Genomic DNA, 17,919 nt, shown 5'->3' with positions numbered 1-17,919 from the left:
GGTGCCCTGGGCAGATAGGTGCCTTTCAATTCCCTAAAGTAGTCACATCAGACCTGTTCTTTCTCCATATAGGATCAGTCTTGAGTCAAGCTCAAAAGTGGATTTTTAGACTTAAATTATTAGGCCATTTATGTTGACCAAATTACCTGAATCATTGCCAAGTCTTCACAGTGCTCCAAGAACACATTCTGTAAATCTGCTACCTACACAGGTTTTCTGTTGAAGGGGGTCTGAGCTAGTGCCAGGGCCTAAATAGATAAGTTACAAAGTAGGCCAAGTTTATGCTAACCCAGAAATCCCACCTCCTTCCAAAGTCTTGTCAACTTGAGGGAATGGTTCCTGTCCTGCCCAGTGGTTAACACTAGACCACGTAAAAACCATGAAAACTAAATTTAGTTTGTTTATCTAGAACTGCTCCAATAAAGTTGCTTAAGTCTGCTAGCCTTCCTTGTTCCTTACAGCAACCCCCTCACAAACACTGTCTTTGTGAGTTCATGAATGGGTCCAAATTTAGCTGGCCAGTCCTGACGCCAAATACTATTAAACATAGTATAAAGTAGCCCAGGAAATAGTTTGGTTGAACCACTAATTGTGTCAAATCAACAAATATTAATTATTGTCTTTTGGACTAAGTAAACTCTGAGGTCTATCCCAGCTCTAAAAACTCTGTAATTCATATTTTTTTCTAGGATGCAGCCTGTCAGCTTTCATATAAGCCTTACTCAGTATACATACCACTCAAATCTTACCCGTTCCTCCTGAAACTACACCCAGACTCCACACACAGATATAGATTTCACTGTCCTTGGTGGTCTACTCTGTCCCACCTACCACTTATCTGGTTCCAACAACTGTTTCAATGTGATATTTGCTGTCCTAAACACACCCCACCTATGTGGATCAGAAAATATGGGACATTCAGCCAGTGCATACCACTTCAAGAAATAAATAGAATAAAACAGTCTTAGCAGTGTTGTCTGTCTCTTAGAAGGGAGAGGGGCCAGAGAAACCTTTTTGAAACAGCATCATACTTCAGCATATTTGGCCTGAGAGAAGATAGGAAAGCTTGGTTGCACCAGGTGTGCTGCTAGAGACAAATTAAGTGTATGCAATAAGCTGATAGTGAAATTTACAGGACAGAAGTGGTATAACTAGGAAATGGACCCTATACCCTTGGTTTACAACCTTTAGAAGATTAGATGTACACACACAGAACAGTTGAGTGATCATGTGAAGTAATATTTGCCTAAGTGCCAAATGAGGGATGCAAATGTAATGACAAAACAACAGAGATGCGAAGGACTTAAGAGCCACCCAGTCTAACTTGTACCTAAACAGGGCCTTCCTGTTTACAGCATCCATAACCAATCACGCAGCCTCTGTTCAAAGGATTCCAAGTAGTGGGATCTACAATCTGAAATAACACACAGAGTGCTGAGATCCTTAGTATCTGACTCTGGACAACTCACTTATCTTCAGCCTAGGTCTCCTCATTGGTAAAAGCAGCATCTTCCCCACACAGTGGTTGCCAGGATCAAATGAGATAAAACACAGAAGGTGCTTCCTGAGCTAAATAAATACCAGCTGTTACCATTATTACCTCCTGAGGGGGCCCAAGATTCCTCTCACATCAAAACTAAACATACCTACTTGCAACTCCCATCCATTGCTCCTAATTCTGTCCTTGTGGGCCAAGAAGAACAAATCTGAGGGTCCCTCCTCTAAGTGACAGTCTTGAAAACAACAATCCTGCCATCCCAAGTCTTTTCCAAACCGAATTCTCAGTTTCTTTAACCAGTCCACAAATGATATTAATTCTCTCCAGGCCCTTCACCAGGAATCCTGACTGTCTTCCACTACCCCATAATGAGGGGAGAGAATATGTTCCTATCACTTCCCTAGGCCCGGACACTAGGCCTCACTTAAAGCAGCCTAAGGTGACATTAACTTTTTCGGATTCCATATTACAACCTTTACTAGGATTTGAACTTTAAAAGTCTATTAGAACCCAAGACCTTTAGCAGATGATCTGCTGTCCATACTTTTTTCCAGTCTTGTGCTTAAGGAAGTACTGTTTTGAATGCAAGGTAAAACTTTGTATTTATATATATTAAATTTTATCTTATTAGAGTTATACCAAGGTTTGTTCTATCATGTCGAGATTTTTTTTGGATCCTAATTGTGTCTTCCAACGTATTACCTATCCCTCTTAGCTTTGTTCCATCTACAAATTTGATAAGCATGACATATATATCTTTATTAAGCAACACAGGGCAGGGCCAAACATAGATCCTGGGGGCACTTTGCTAGAAGCATTTGCTAGAGGCAAGTTGGCTGATATACAACCACTGAGAAAAAATTACCCTGGGTACAATCATTCAATTGCTTTTTACTTCACCTTAATGTAGTCATTTAACCTATATGACTCAATTGTGTCCACAAGAATAGCACGAGAGGCTTTATCAAGTGCTTTACTAAAATAAATGGAATGATATCAATGTTATCTGTTTCTGATCTACCAATTTAGTTAATTGTCCAAAAAAGAACAAGAAATAAGGTTAGGTGGGCATGACTTTTCCATGCAGGGTTTTTTGTTTGTTTTTGGTGTTTCCTTTCCTGATCACTAACTACTTTTAGTGTATTTTAGAATTTTGTTGGGAACTCACTGAGTTGTAAACTCCATACTTTTTGGGGGAAAATTTGCCCTCCGATCCTGCATGTAGTACTGTTCCTGTTCTCTGCGGTTTTTCAAAAATCATACACATAAGCATAAAACCATGTCTTCGATCTTTCAAAAGTTATTGATGGTGGTTCACATCTTTTCTCAAGCCGCTATATGAATGGAAAGAGGATGAACATGAGGTGCTGAGGGGCAGAATCGACCCGACTCGTCCGCTGAATAGGTAGGTGTCAATGGTGTTGCACACCTAGGCGGGCTGCGGCAAAGGTGATACCCAGGTATGACCTGGGTGAGTAGGTAAGGGGCTGGCTTGGGGATGGAGGTGGGGGGCGTAGAACGAGTTGCTTGGAACAGGTTGAATTGGAGACGCCCGGGCCGGATTTGAAATGTCCACTGGGCAGTCGGTGACAACGTGGACAACGACAAGGCCTCCGAAGTGTGTGGCTGTTTTAACTAGGGAAGGGACAAGATGAAAATGATCAGCTGGGGTTTGGGGGGAGCCGGGGCAGCGAGGGAGAGGCTGAGGGGAGCATGGGGAGGGACACCCCGACAGCTGCGCAATCCGGGACCCGCGGATCGGCCGGAGACCCCGGGGCCTCCGAGGGGGGCCCAGGACCCCAGCCCCAAATCGCCGGGGAGCCGTTCAAACGCAGCCCCACTGGGGAGATGCTCCAACGCGGGTCTGCGGCGCGGTCAAAAGGAGAACCGCACCCCCAAGAAATGCGCCGGGTCCCCTGCAGCCCCGTGGGCTCCCAGCGCCTCGCCGCCCCGCCCAGACAACCCCTGGGGAAGAGGGAGCCGGATCGGGGGAGCAGCGACAGCCCAGCACCCCTCCTGCGCCGCCCGCAGGCGGTGAGCGGGGACTACTTTGCGCGGTGCGTGGTGACGCCACGGCGGAGGCGGCTACGGGCGTGACGCGCCCGGCACCTGGCCGCGGCGGGAGGAGCCGGAGCCGCCGCGCATTCTGGTTATTCTTGCCGCGGGTTCCGGCTGCGTTGGGCGTGAGCGGAGCTCGCTGCGACGATGGCGTCCGGGCCTCACCCGATCCCCGCCGCGGCCTCAGCCTCCTCGGCCTCCTCCTCTGCGGCCTCGGCCCCCGCGTCCTCCTCGGCCGCCTCCTCCTCGTCGGTCCCCGCGGCGGCGGCGGCGGCGGCGGCCGCCTCGGGGGGCCCGGCCTCGGCGGCCTCCGGCGGCGGCCCCGCGGCCGGGATCCTTATCGGCGACCGGCTCTACTCGGAGGTGTCGCTGACCATCGACCATTCGCTGATCCCCGAGGAGCGGCTCTCCCCGACGCCGTCCATGCAAGACGGCCTCGACCTGCCCAGCGAGACGGACCTGCGCATCCTGGGCTGCGAGCTCATCCAGGCCGCCGGCATCCTGCTGCGGCTGCCCCAGGTAGGGCCCGGGGCCGGAGGGGGCGCCGCGGGGGGGCCGGCGTGGGGGGAGGGGCGCGGCCGGGTCGGGCCGCCCAAGATGGCGGCGGCGCTGGGGGCCGGGCTCGTGGCTGACCCCGGCGCTTCCGGTCTCTCCCGACTGCAGGTGGCGATGGCGACGGGGCAGGTGCTGTTCCACCGCTTTTTCTATTCCAAGTCCTTCGTCAAACACAGCTTTGAGGTAAGGCCGCCGGCCGGGCCGGGACGCCCTTCCCCCTCCCTCACCTTCCGGTCCGTCCACGTCCTCCTCTGCCGAGCCGGGATTTAGTGGGTGTGCTCAGTCCCCGTGCTTTCACCAACTGGGTAGGCTCGCCGGGGGTCGTTCGAGATCACTCAGGTAGCAGGGGGAAGAGCTGGCATCGGGACCCAGGGCCTCAGATCCGCCCTTCCTTCCGCTTCTGGAGGTGCTTTTTTATTAAGAGTCCCCAAAGCCGCCCCGCCCCCCCAGCTGAATTCAAGGCAACCGGCTCAACTGTCGGATTGTGTTAAGGGGAGGACCCTAACTTTTTGAAGCTTGGACCAGGGGTTCTTACTTTTAACCTTTCTGTGTCACCGGCACTTGTCGGGCCGAGTGATGGCCGTGGACCCCTTCTCAGAGTGGTTTCATTTCCTGACAAAAGAAACCAAGGCTTAGAAATCTAGTCCGAGTTCAGACTTCCCCTGGCCCACCTTCTGGACCCCAGGTTAAGCACCTCCGATTCAGATCAATAGAAAATTTGGGGTGCTGAATTAGTGTGGGCCTGTGAGGTAGAAGCTGTAGCAGTAGTACTTTTGTTCTGTCAAAGATGGGTGGCCAGTGTGTCTTTGTGAAACGATAGGGGAAAAGTTGGCCAGGCTCGGGTTTCTTTTTCCCCCCTGTAGCCTAGTATATCTGTCTGATCTTTTTGGGGAATGGGTTCTTTTCAGATTGTTGCCATGGCTTGTATCAATCTCGCTTCCAAAATTGAAGAAGCCCCTCGTAGAATAAGAGATGTGATAAATGTTTTTCACCACTTACGGCAGTTAAGAGGAAAAAGGTAAGACCGACGTCTTTGAAAATAAACATCTGTACTGTGTACCAGTGCCAATCAGGTTTCATTTCAAAGAAAAAATAATTTCCCATCAGGATAAAATTATCAGACATAAGGGGAAAAAAGCTATTTAGGTAGTAAAAGTTCCCGTGGATACTTACCACAATGTGATGATTAAAATTAAATTGGAAAAACTGTAATAAAAAGTAGTTACTCATTGGTAACAAGTTTGTTCAGGCAGCTTCGCTTACAGTTGACTGTACAGTCTTGGGGGCCAGTTATGGCCTTAAGAACTGAAAGGGCATGGATTCTGCTCAGAGGATGAGCAGACCGGTCCATTTGTTTTGAAAACAAAGTTGCAAGTGTAAACAACCTAGTAAGTTAATTTTGCAGCAAAGTTCTTTGTGCAGTTTATATATATCTCCCTGAAGTTAGTTAATTCTTTATCAATTGAGGTTGGCTTTTGTTAGAATACTTCTCCACATTCAACTACCGATATATCGCATAATACCGGATCTGAAAGGACTGCAGGATGATAAAAGTTGAAGTTGAAGTCAAAGGGATTAAACAGGTATTTTGTTCTGGTTAGATACAGTCTCAGGAGTGGGTTAGAAAAATAACTCTTAAAAGTTTGGGTTGAATTATAGTGAGGCATGGGAATTGGATCTTATGAGTTAAAACGCAGAGACTGAAATGAAAGGTTTTATCGAGTTTATACAGTTAAACTTAAGTTGTCTTTTTATGTGCTTATTTCAGGAAAAGTCTTCTTTTCAGGGCTTTCTTCATTTGTAGGTGAATTTAGTACACCCTGCAGAAGGATGCTCTTGGCGTAGTTTAGGTCTTGAGCTTCATTCTTATGGGATGCCAGTAGTGGTAGACAGACTTGTTACTGTTGTAAAGAAGTTACAAAGGCTAGTTATCCGGAGGTGGTTCCTGCGGGTTTGGCTGGGGCTTGGGAGCTTGTTCCTCAGTCAGTTACCCCTTGTCCCCCTTAGTCTGAGCTGAATCCAAACGCTGGCAATGGTGGGGCTTTTCTGAGTTCAACACAGAAATGTGGGACAGTCCCCTAAATGAATAGTGTAATTAGTAATAAATTATCTTGAAGAGTGCTATCATAAGGTATTTTTTAAAAAATTCTGCATATTCTTTTTCTCTCTGTTCTCCCCCTTCACCTTTTTTCCCCCACATCTTACCATAACCAGTGAAAAAAGTTTTTAGAGAAGAGAATTTTTAAAATCTCTAACTTTTGTGACATCAAAATAATTGAAAAATGAATTTCCCAATTAGTGCTGTATTTCTGTCATTAAAATGTAGCCAGTTGTACAACTGTATAGTTTGGTTTCTTTTTTTTTCTTTGTAGTTCTATGCCTTTTAAAACTTTCAAAATCAAAAAATTTAACTTACCTGAACTAATTTAGCTGTTCAGTAGAAGTAGTTTGACTATTCAGAACTATTAATATTAAGCCAAGTTATGTAATTACAATGAAAATGCATGAATTCTCTTCCTGAAAAACCTTTTCAGTTAGACTTAATTGACATTTAAAAAAATTAAGGTCAGAAATATCTGTACAGATTTTCAGACTTCAGATATTCCCCACCTCAGTGTCATTTGGTGTATGTTATTGATACGGCTGAAGGAGAAAAAAATGCTTTCTTTTGTCATTAAAACACTGTTGATTCATTTATGGTGAAATTGTTTTTCCCCGTGCAGTATTACAAATGAATTTGTGTAACATTTAAAAGAAATATTAATCACACAGAAACCTTTTTTTTTTTTAAGCAAGCAGGATGTAAAAGTTTCTATGCATTTTTACAAGTTTACAAGCACGTAACTTGTATGTGTTATTAACTTCAACTCTTTTTTCCCTTGCAACCGACTATACAGCGACCAGCTACATTTACCAAAGCCTGGGTGATGTGGAGTGGTACATAGAGATGAAGCTGTCGTCATGGCAACAGTGAGTGAAGTATCGAAAATCCCCAAGGAGAAGCCAGTGTTCTGAGAATAGGTCACTGGAATCGGGGACTAACAGGTTGGCCACTGGTGAACCATTTGGAAAAACTCCTGTTTCTTGTTAAAAGCTTTTGTCTTTGCTGTCCAAGTTGTTAGTATTGTAGGTTGGTAAAGTATATATATATGTGTGTGTGTGTGTGTGTGTGTATGTATACATATGGGGGGGGGACTCACTTAGCCTTTTAAGCCATTAGAAAGGAATATTTCAGTAAAACACATCATTGCTTAATTTTCCAAGACTCTGGCTTGTGTGGCACATCTGTGAAGTATTTCCTGATTCCACGTCCCCACCTCCAGTTGTTGGTGGTCTCTCCTTTAATTTTCCTGTTAATAGTTTATTTTTGTCCATATTATTTTCTCCTCTTCCCCCACCCACCACTGCCACTAGTCAGGCAGAAGGTCTTTGAGGGCAGAAACGATTTCATTTCTGGTTTTGGAGTCTTCTTAAGCACCATTTTGGTTTATAATGTGTTCCTAAAAGGGGGCCTCATCCTTGTAGTAGTTTTGGCATAATAAGGAACCCTGGATTTGGCATCAGAAAACTTGGCTACAAATCTAGTCTAATCATCTGTGTTTCAGTTACTATGAGCTTCAGTTTCCTCATGTAAAGTGGGCATAGTGCCTGATGTATTTATTATCCCACTGTTTGTGAGGAAAGCTGGCTTTGTAAATTTTTTTAATAATGTAGTCCCATCTAACTCCCATTCTCAGGAAATACAGTGGTGTCCTACACTAAAGCTGTGGACCCACAGTGCTTCAGTCCTCTAAGGCTTAAGATGTACCTATTCTTTAAAGATCATAATTTATAATAAGTGACCTTCAAATAGAAGATTGTTTCAGGAGAAGGTATTTGCTCCCATATCCATAGCATTTTCGGGAATATGAATTCAAGCTTTTGTATTCTTGAAGGTCATAGTATGGGTGTGGGGCTGAGCTTCCTTTCTGAAGTTGAGGGTCATGAGACAAGTGTACTTTCATAGGAGAAATTAACTAAGTAAGCCCAGCTAATACTCTGGGTTGAATGAGAAGGTTAGTAATAATAGATTTTTATAGTTGGAAGATACCTTAGAACTCATCTGGAGTAGGCTCTCACTTGGTGAATCCCATTTGTAACATTAGTGACCTGTGGCCCTTCCAGTCTCTACTTCCATCTCTTCATTCACTGAAAATTTATTAACTTCTCAGGAGCCTCTTCTGCCGTTGGACAGTATGAGAGAGTATAATTGTTGATGATTTGTTTACAATTTCGAACCCCTGATTCTAATTTGGTACCAGTCTGGGACTTAACATTTTGGTAACCACAAGTGAGAAATTAAATGGTCCCAGACTATTTTGATTAAAACAAATCTAGTATAGTTGTCTTGTTCTTAAATCTCTCCATAATTCCTTGTGTAAAGTTCTTAATGAATAAACTGATTGGCTTAATTAGGAAAAATTGCACTGTTTTTGAGGTACCAATGAGGTTTCTCACTTGATTCACGTGATGTTTTTGTGGTTAGAACTAAAACAGGAAGTAAGATGGGTTGAGGATACAGGCAAATTTAGTGCCTGGTATCTTTTAAAAAATAAAAACGTAATTCAAAAAATGAAACTACAGACACTAATTGATATGAGGTACTCCTTCAGAGACTACACTTTGAAGATTGCTCTTTAAAAATCCTAAGTGGTTGAAATACTTGGAAATAGGCTTTTTAATCTAATAGGCTTATAGGTTGCTTTCTATCTTGTCTCAGAAAGTGTTGGAAATTTGGGAGGGAAATGAAAAGAATTTCAGATTTCAGTCTGTTTGACTGTTAACACATTCATGTCGTTTTATCAGTCTTATATTTCTGTGTGAATTAATAGATTTTAAGCTTTTTCTGCTTTGGACAATGCTGTTTTTTAGTAGAGGCCACCTTTTGCGTTTTTATTTGCTCATTGGGAAGGAAAGTTTGATTATAGTTTCCAGAAAGTTATTTACTGATGTTATAGAGTGCTGGTGGTCACAAGTAGGTACTTCATAGTTAACTTCAGCAAAAAAAGAAAAATACTGTCTCTCTGAGCTGTGTGTGTATATTTATATTTAAACGATTTAGTCTGTAACACACCTTGTGTCAGTGTCTCTGGTGGGAACACATTTCTAAGTTTGCTAATAAGCGGTGCTGCAGTGAAATGTCTTGTACCTTGTACCTCATTAAACCCTTCTCCATAAAGAGACTCTTTGGATACTTCTAGAGATATACTTACCTACTCAAACAAATGAATTGGATCCTTTTCTTAAAGGGGAAGTACTAAATGGAAACTTGATTAACTTTTTAACTTTTGTTTGGGAACCTGCTGGTGACAAAGCATGATAAGGAGATAACAGGATTCCTATAAAAAGGTTTTAAAAACAAAAATGAGCATCCAGCTTTATTTGTGATCAAATTAAGAAGGGTGGGCCTAACTTGGGCAGGACCCTATTGGGGTTAATGTCAGACAAACTGGAAGACTTAAGAAGGCTATTCCACCAGGGCCCAGCCCATTGAGCTGCTTATGGAAATGGGTGACTGCCCACTGGGCAGATAAAGTAACTAATCCTCAAGTTCTTGACAAATTTCATATTCTGTAGCTAGCAATTAAATAACTAGCTGGTTAGTTAAATAGAAACAACAAATGGCCTCCTGTTTAGAGGAAAGCAATTAAAATTAATATGCATCCAGTTAGCAATGTGTCCATTATCTTACGAGAAAGGGGCACTGTTCATTCAGTACAACAGAAAACCCTGTTTTTAAATGGCTTATTTTTTTTTAAATAGGGATGCAGATATTTTGTGGGGCTAATCTTTCCAGAAATGTTATTTCAAAGTAGAAACTTTTTATATTCTCTAGTACACATCTAATAGGGGATTCATTTTGTTAGTGTTGTGTAAGAACATGAGACCGAATTTCTTACTACCGTTATCCCCTAACCAAAAGGGAAAAAAATATCTCAGCAGTGGAAAGTGTCTTGCATTTGGCTTTGTTTTGAGCTTTAAATATCTGGGAGTTTCCCCTTTACGACCTTGATGACTTTGTATTGCTTTTCTTGTGTCAAGAAATGATAAACTTAATTTTCTTAACCTGCCCAAAAGAATCCAGTACTGCTGGGATCCTTATCTGTGACCTGGTTTCCCAATTCACACCAAGTCATCATCAAATTTAATTTTCAGCACATAGGCTGAAGGGAACTTGGATGATCTTTTCAACATTATTAGAAGAAAAATTAAAGTGTGTGTATATTGTCAGTTTTGATAAATTTATTACTAGTGAAATTTTCTCCTAGTTCAAAATGGGACTAACGTACCTTTGTGGCGTTGGGCAAATTCCTTTGCTTTGCTAGGCACAAGGTACCTAACCCATGAAATGAAGGGATTGCGCTCCATCTTTCCTAATGTTCCTTCACACTTGAATCTGTGAAACTTGTGGGGTGCTGGAAAGAGGACTGGATTTAGAGTCTGAGAAGCTGGGTTGGAATTCTTCCTCAACTGCTCACTGCTGTGGGACCCAGACAAATTAATTGTCCTTCTCTGGGACTCAATGTCCTCATTTTAAAAATAGTGTTGGGTTAGATAACCTTGAAGGTCTCTTCCAGTTGTAAATCTGTGATCCTGTCTGATTGGTAATAAGTATGTGGGCATTTTAAAGGGCACAGGTTAGTAGGAGAACACTTCCCTTCCAGGAATTGTGATTGTGATTCTCCCCCATCCTCTTGGTGAATGAGTCTTGCCCAGTGTAAAAGAGAGATCAATAATAGGTGGAGCATTGGCTTAGATATGGCCCATGCCCAGCAGCAGGAGGGTTCACGCCATGTGAGACCAAGAAATGACTTGTTATCTTATAGAAGACAATTTTTTTCTTAAATATGCTAGAAATAGGTGTTCTCTACCTGACCTTTTCAGTGCCAATATTCATGCCAAAAGGTAGCTTTTAAGAAAAGAACTGAAAAACTAAACATGCTCACGTGTCACTGGTGAAAATCATTTCCCTAATGTGGGAAATGATTGCTTTTCCCCTTGTGCTGGTTATGTCAGTGTCTAGTAAAGCAGATAAGTTGTGGTACTTCATTTACACAGTATGTATTTAAAGAAGCATTCAGGTAAACGTGATAAGCTTTTCTTTGCCATTCAGGCCTTATCTATGTCAACAGGAGCTGTTAAAGCATCAGTATTCCTATAGTAGAGAAAACTCCATCTTGAATGTGAGGTGATGGGAAAAAATGCTTGATTGCCACTGCTTGTGGTGTCTTGGCTTTTTAAAAAGCAAGTGTGCAAATAGGGAGGAGCAGCAGTGCATTTTGCCAAGCAGTAAGTCACTGGCATTTGCGTACCTTCCTTTACCCAACATAAGAGAACTTGGTGTTCTCCAAGTGACGTTCTGTCTCATACTTACTAAAATTCCATTCAGTTTAAAAGCTTGCTTCTTGACTCCTTTCTGATGAATTACCTAACAAATGGTCTGAATGTAGTCATTTACTCTTGACTTTTCAGATTCTTGTTAGGTTATAAGAGATGTAGGAGCTTTTGGAAAGATCTGGGCTAATTAAGTGGATGAACAAGTGATCATCTAGGCACTCTAAGGCCACTTTAGTAGTTGGACTGGTGGTTAACTTGCTGACAGTGGTTCTTTATCTTCTGTTCATTCTGCACTGAGATCAGCCATCTTGGATGGGCTTGGAATTGATATAGAGCAGTCTATAGTCTGTAGAGCAATACTGCCACTTATTTCCTTTGAACTTTACAGAGGATATTAATGGGTACTTGTTTAATCTTTAAAACTATTTGCCTTAAAACTATTGAAAATAACTACCTATATTTTATAGGGAAGCTTATGAAAAGGAGACTTCTTTTCAGAATAAAGATAATTAATATCACATTTTTAAGCTTTTATAAAGTCTGAGATGTTTATCTTAGAATGAATTCATTGCTTTTGATATTGAGAAGCATGAAGTTTTTCTTTAGAAACAGAACCAGGATGCATCTATAAATGGATATTAAGATTATTTTCATATAGCAGGCATTCTTTAGAACATAAAGGAGCAAGTGATTTAAACAAAGTCACTTCTGGAATGAATGTAAACTCGTTCTGTATGTTTAATTAGCCTAACTTGGACAGCACAAGATCAATGCTTTAACTTGTTTGCAGGAGTTTAAAAAGCTGGTTTCTGTTGCCAATAGTTGGTTGGAAGGGAAAATGGAGATGCCACAAATAAACTTGTTTGGATGTGCAAAACAGTTGTGATTTTATTTCTTACAAACTAGGACACCAAGCCCCCTGATCCTTGATCAGAACTACATAAACACCAAAAATCAAGTAATCAAGGCAGAGAGAAGGGTATTGAAGGAATTGGGATTTTGTGTTCATGTCAAGCATCCACACAAGGTGAGTTACAGAAATGCTGTAATGTGTTTGTGTATTGGTTTGATAGTAGGTGTTGAGATCTATTGATCAAACTTAGTGGTCAGTGTCTCTGAGCTTGTTTAGAAGTGATTGTGACTCCAGCTGACCAACATATCTCAGTTGCATTTTCATAGACTGTTAATTGCAATAGTGTCTATGGACAGTTGTGAAAGTTGTTTTGTAGTCATTCCTTTTTACTATGCAAATGAGGATAAATTAATTAGTTCCTAAAATGTTGACCTTGGCATTAAATTTTAGTTTGCCGAGTTATATATAGTCTGTCCCATTTGGCTGAATTAACTGGTAGAGAGGGATACCCCATGTGTAATTATTCTGTGTCTCTTCCTTTTTCCTAGATCATTGTTATGTATTTACAAGTTTTAGAATGTGAGCGGAATCAAACCCTGGTTCAGACAGCCTGGTAAGTCATCCTTTGCACACTCTTTCCTAGCCAGGAAAACAGTAGCAGAAATAACGTAAGTTTTGTTTTCTATTTTCAAAACAATAAGATGTAAGCTACTTTCAAAATAAGCTATTTTGGGCAAAAAAGGTAAAGAATGCTTATTTCTGCTTACTGTTTTCTTGGTTTGACTGATTACTTTTTATGGAGAACTCAATTTAACTTTGTTCTTTTTTCTACTCTTTAATTAAAGGGTAGTCCATGATGGTAAGTCATAGAACTCTGCCCTCTGCACCTCAGCCCATGACCTCAGGATGGCCTGATTGGCTGCCCTTCTCTCCAGCCAATCCAGTGCAAGCTCTCATCCGAGATTCACTGAAGTGGTCCATATCCATCTGGCAGCATCTTCTAGTTCTGTCCGGGTGTCAAAAGGATTTGTATATTTGTTTCTAGAAGTAACTATTCAACATGCATATGTATTTAATGTGTACCTGTTACTATCAAAATGAACAGCTCATTTTTGATAGACTTGTTGTCCAGCCATTATGAATTAAATTGGTTTTATTAGTAGTTTGACTAAATTTGGATCATTAGTATGTACAGCATGCTAATACTGCCAAAGGAAATGACAGTGGGCGCCATTTTATCCTACAACTGTTAGCAGTTGGGCTATTGGATTTCAGGTTTGCATTTCAGGCAATTTGAAATTAAGAGAATTGTCAGGCCTTCCCTTCTTTTAAGGGAAGTCTTAATATTGCTTGGAGACACACTTTAAGCAACACTTTGAGATGCTGATTTTCCGCGTGGAGTGCTGGCTTGTTTAAAGGTAAAATGAGTACTATTTTGGTGAATTGTTGTATTTGTTACTCTACTGTCCTTTATTCTAAAACTTAAATCGTGTACAGGAAATTATTGGCAGTAACAAGTCCTTTGCATATGCAAGCAAAATGACTTAATTCCTCGTTATATCCCACACACCCGCTGGGCTTTCATTGAAGAATATTTTCTTGTATACTGGTCTTATTAAATCTATGTAAATTATGTTTGTTTTGTGTCTGTTTCATGAAATCAGATTTCATGGATCAGTTTTCTTAGCTAAATATTAAAGATGCTGATTCCACTTTTAAGTTATAACTTGAAATCACATATACTGTTTATATATAAACATTTTGTATGGAAGAGCACAAATGTCCAACATTTAATTTTGAGTAATTGGAATACACTTTCAGTCTGCATAAACATTAAAGATGTGTTTGCTTTAAATCTAATCAATTACCTTTACAAGGTTTGGAGTTAAAGAAACTTTGCCAAGCAGCAAACTTAATTTTCTTACTACTTGAGCTAAATATTAATCAGCAACCACTTTGAAGAGTATATAAATATTTTGCCCTACCATTTTTGTGTTTTTTTTTTCCTTCCGGAAAAAGTTCTTGTGAGATTGTTTTGTACACAAAACAGAATTACTAAAATTCCTGACCTGCAGTTTGTTGAAAGAGTTTATAAATTCTAAGATACAGTATGAAGAATTGTCAAAAACAGTTGTAAAGTATTGCTTTTAAGGAAAGAAACTGGTATTTAAAAAGTTTTCTCCAATCAAAAATAACGGAAATTTTTTTCTTTGTTGGGCAGAGAGGGGAGGCTTTTGATTTTTTTTTAACTTTTTTCTTTCTTTTTTTTAAAGCAGAGTGACTGATTCAAAATGTTAAAATTCTTATCTCTGGAATTTTAAGATAAGAATGTTACTTGTTAGAAACCTGTTATGCCAAATATAACTAAAGAGAAGGAAAAAGAATAAAGTAGATTGAGTCTCCAATTAAGTTTAAACTCCAGAAGAAACATTTGTTCACCCATAAAACTTAGAGTTATAATGTTTTCCAGGAATTACATGAATGACAGCCTTCGAACCAATGTTTTTGTTCGATTTCAACCAGAGACAATAGCATGTGCTTGTATCTACCTTGCAGCTAGAGCGCTTCAGGTGAGCATGTCAAGTGTGTCATCTCTCTGATACTAAGTAGACCACAACACGCAAGACAATAGCAGAACTCTGTCTAAACTCGTGTTAACTCATTGTTTAGATTCCACTGCCAACTCGTCCTCATTGGTTTCTACTCTTCGGCAGCACAGAAGAAGACATTCAGGATATCTGCATAGAAACACTTAGGCTTTATACCAGAAAAAAGGTAAAATGTCCTTGGTTGCCTCCCTGCCATGTAATTGTTGTGTGACATCACACTTATTGTAATGGAACACTAGAAAAGTTTGTTTCTCATTTCTTTCAATAGCCAAACTATGAATTGCTGGAAAAAGAAGTAGAAAAGAGGAAAGTAGCCCTACAAGAAGCTAAATTAAAAGCAAAAGGATTGAATCCTGATGGAACTCCAGCCCTTTCCACATTGGGTGGCTTTTCTCCAGCTTCTAAACCATGTAAGATTTATCTAGTGTTTTAAAATTAGTTTGCATAACTAGGAGAGTGGAATCCTTTAACTCTCTGTTAATACTTAAATTATTTGGAACAAATATTGTCAGTTAGGAAAATAATTCAGAGCCACATGGTTGTATTACTTTTAGGAGCATCCTTTGGCTTTCATTTAAATATGATATATTTTAACATGTGAATTTTTTTCTTAAAGCATCACCAAGAGAAGTAAAGCCAGAAGAGAAAACACCAATATCGGCCAGTACAAAGACCATCAAAAAAGAGCCTGAAGATAGACCACAGGCGTCCAAGAGTCCTTACAATGGGTGAGTGCTAAGTCATGAGACAGTTCTGTGGAGTGCACAGGCTGGGGAGGTAGACAAGCTGACTTGTTTGTTGGTTTGTTTGTTTTTTTTAGTGTTCGGAAGGACAGCAAGAGAAGTAGAAACAGTAGAAGTGCCAGTCGGTCAAGGTCACGAACAAGGTCACGATCTCGATCTCATACACCAAGAAGACAGTAAGTAATTATTTCATTGGGGCCATGAGAAATTGAGACTTTAAAATTTTAAGTTACTATAGTTTATCTGAGAGGACAAGAGGGAATCCTGGGGGTGGTGGATTTAACATTGGGGTGTCCCTCCCCTTGATATGTGTAGCCTTCTCTTTAGAGAGCCCTTTGTCCTACTCTTTTCTCTCCTGTTTTGAGAATAGGAACACAGGTCAACTTTGTAGAATTTCTTATTTAATGACTAAGGAAAAATACTTAAACTGATTCGTTGTCCTTTTAGAAAAGCTTATTGTATTAACTAAACCCTGTGAACAGCTTTATCATGAGATTGTAATGACAACTGGCACAGCCCTAGGACCATTGTGGGCACTTAATGTGAAAATCCAGTATTAGTCTAAACAAGAATCGTGGAGTGAGGAAAGCTCCACTTTGGGTGGGTTTGTTTGTACCTCTGGTGAATAATCACCTGTTTTGTGTGAAAAGCCAAATCTAACATCTAAAATTCCTCCTTTAAGTTACAACAATAGGAGAAGTCGATCTGGAACGTACAGCTCAAGATCAAGAAGTCGATCCCGCAGTCACAGTGAAAGTCCTCGGAGACATCACAACCACGGCTCTCCGCACCTTAAAGCCAAGCACACCAGAGAGGATTTAAAAAGTTCCAATAGACACGGTCACAAAAGGAAAAAATCCCGCTCTCGATCTCAGAGCAAGTCTCGGGATCATTCCGATGCTGCCAAGAAGCACAGGCATGAACGGGGCCATCACCGGGAGAGGCGCGAGAGGTCGCGGTCCTTTGAGCGCACACACAAAGGCAAGCACCACAGCGGTAATCGCTCAGGCCATGGCAGGCACAGGCGCTGATCCTCATCTTTGAGCCTGCATCATTCCTTAGTAGTTGTACCTGTCTACATTATGGTGTACGGACTCTTAATCCAAATGTTAGAAACAAACTGATTAGGAATTGATTGATTAAAAGCCCTCTAGGTTTTTAGAAACATTGAGGACATTTTCTTTTGAAAGAACTATGTTAATTTTTTGCACATTAAAATGCCCTAGCAGTATCTAATTGAAAACCATGGTCAAGTTCAATTGTACCTATTATTATAGTTGTGTATTGTTTATCGATATAAGAACTGGAGAGCGGTCTTCTGTACAAATGTATCTTATTTTTATACAGATAAATTGCAGACATTACACTATTTAAGTATGGTTATTTGTTTAAATGATGGTGGATACTTTCTTACACTGGTTTGTCTGCATGTGTAAAGATTTTTACAAGGAAATAAAAATATAAATCTTGGGGTTTTTTTTTAAACTGCCTCTTCAAATACCTTATTTAAGTAAATTATTAAACTGGAATTTGAACATTGAATAGTTAAGTAGTTGGACTGATTTCTAATGAACATCCTTTGTTTCTGCTACTTGAAAATGTCATGACTAAATGATCAAAATAAGTGACATACAAACTGTTCCTGAATTTAACATGCCGCCTTTTCTAGGTTTTTTGTGACAATATGGAGGCAGTTTTCTAACTTGTTGAGATTTACTCTAAGAGCTCAGAGACCTAGGTAAATGACTTGATGGTAATAGGTTTTTTTGAGATATTTGCCATTTGTACTACCAGAACCAAGAGTTAGTCATTTAGCTGTTGACATGTTGGAATCGGTGCTCAATTAGGAGATAGGTTCTCATTGTGATGAGCCTTCCATGAGGAAGGCTGAGCAGGTGGAATTTGATGTCCCCCTACATGTCAGGCATCATTCTGTCTGCATAGACATAGACTGGGACCCTGGTCATGTCATATCATGTGAGAGTCATAAGGCTGGAAACTGGGATCCTGAGCACTGAAGTCACTCCCTGGCTCTGCCTTAGTTTTCTCATTTAAGTACCTGCTACAGAGAAAATCAACCTTAAAAGCATGAATGCATCAATGTTGACGGTGAGTACGTAGAATGCATCATTTCATTCCAGCTTCAGTCAGGTGTGTCCTCAACTCATGGTTTAAGAAGGCTTCAGAGGGTATCTTGTGGGGTCAGTCATATGGCTAATTACCTAA

General features: G+C 40.8%; 1 protein-coding gene across 2 annotated transcripts; it reads left to right on the top strand.

Moving 5' to 3' along the window:
- Nucleotides 1-3,625: 3,625 nt before the first annotated feature.
- On the top strand, nucleotides 3,626-17,235 carry CCNL1 (cyclin L1). 2 transcript variants are annotated; one of them, XM_020988889.2, is made up of 11 exons: nucleotides 3,643-4,075; nucleotides 4,220-4,294; nucleotides 5,020-5,129; nucleotides 12,395-12,515; nucleotides 12,890-12,954; nucleotides 14,812-14,911; nucleotides 15,012-15,116; nucleotides 15,219-15,360; nucleotides 15,567-15,678; nucleotides 15,771-15,869; nucleotides 16,376-17,235. In XM_020988889.2, exons 1-11 carry the CDS (start codon nucleotides 3,704-3,706, stop codon nucleotides 16,722-16,724), a joined length of 1,650 nt encoding a protein of 549 aa, XP_020844548.1. In that variant the 5' UTR covers nucleotides 3,643-3,703; the 3' UTR covers nucleotides 16,725-17,235. The 2 variants fall into 2 exon arrangements, with proteins under 2 accessions (XP_020844549.1, XP_020844548.1); XM_020988890.2 differs by lacking the exons at nucleotides 15,012-15,116; nucleotides 15,219-15,360; nucleotides 15,567-15,678; nucleotides 15,771-15,869; nucleotides 16,376-17,235 and adding an exon at nucleotides 13,187-13,200 and having other exon boundaries at nucleotides 3,626-4,075; nucleotides 14,812-14,905.
- Nucleotides 17,236-17,919: the final 684 nt, after the last annotated feature.

Source organism: Phascolarctos cinereus, unplaced genomic scaffold, assembly GCF_003287225.1.
Source record: "Phascolarctos cinereus isolate Bilbo 61053 unplaced genomic scaffold, phaCin_HiC Scaffold_7;HRSCAF=346, whole genome shotgun sequence".
Classification (NCBI taxonomy): domain Eukaryota; kingdom Metazoa; phylum Chordata; class Mammalia; order Diprotodontia; family Phascolarctidae; genus Phascolarctos; species Phascolarctos cinereus.
This window is presented reverse-complemented; position numbering and strand designations above follow the sequence as displayed.

Excerpts from the sequence above, each read along its gene's own strand:
- CCNL1 (XM_020988889.2), top strand. The coding sequence starts at position 3,704 with ATGGCGTCCGGGCCTCACCCGATCCCCGCCGCGGCCTCAGCCTCCTCG. Across the intron at positions 15,361-15,566 it reads TTCTCCAGCTTCTAAACCAT|CATCACCAAGAGAAGTAAAG; the intron begins GTAAGATTTATC and ends TTTTTCTTAAAG. Across the intron at positions 15,679-15,770 it reads TCCAAGAGTCCTTACAATGG|TGTTCGGAAGGACAGCAAGA; the intron begins GTGAGTGCTAAG and ends TGTTTTTTTTAG.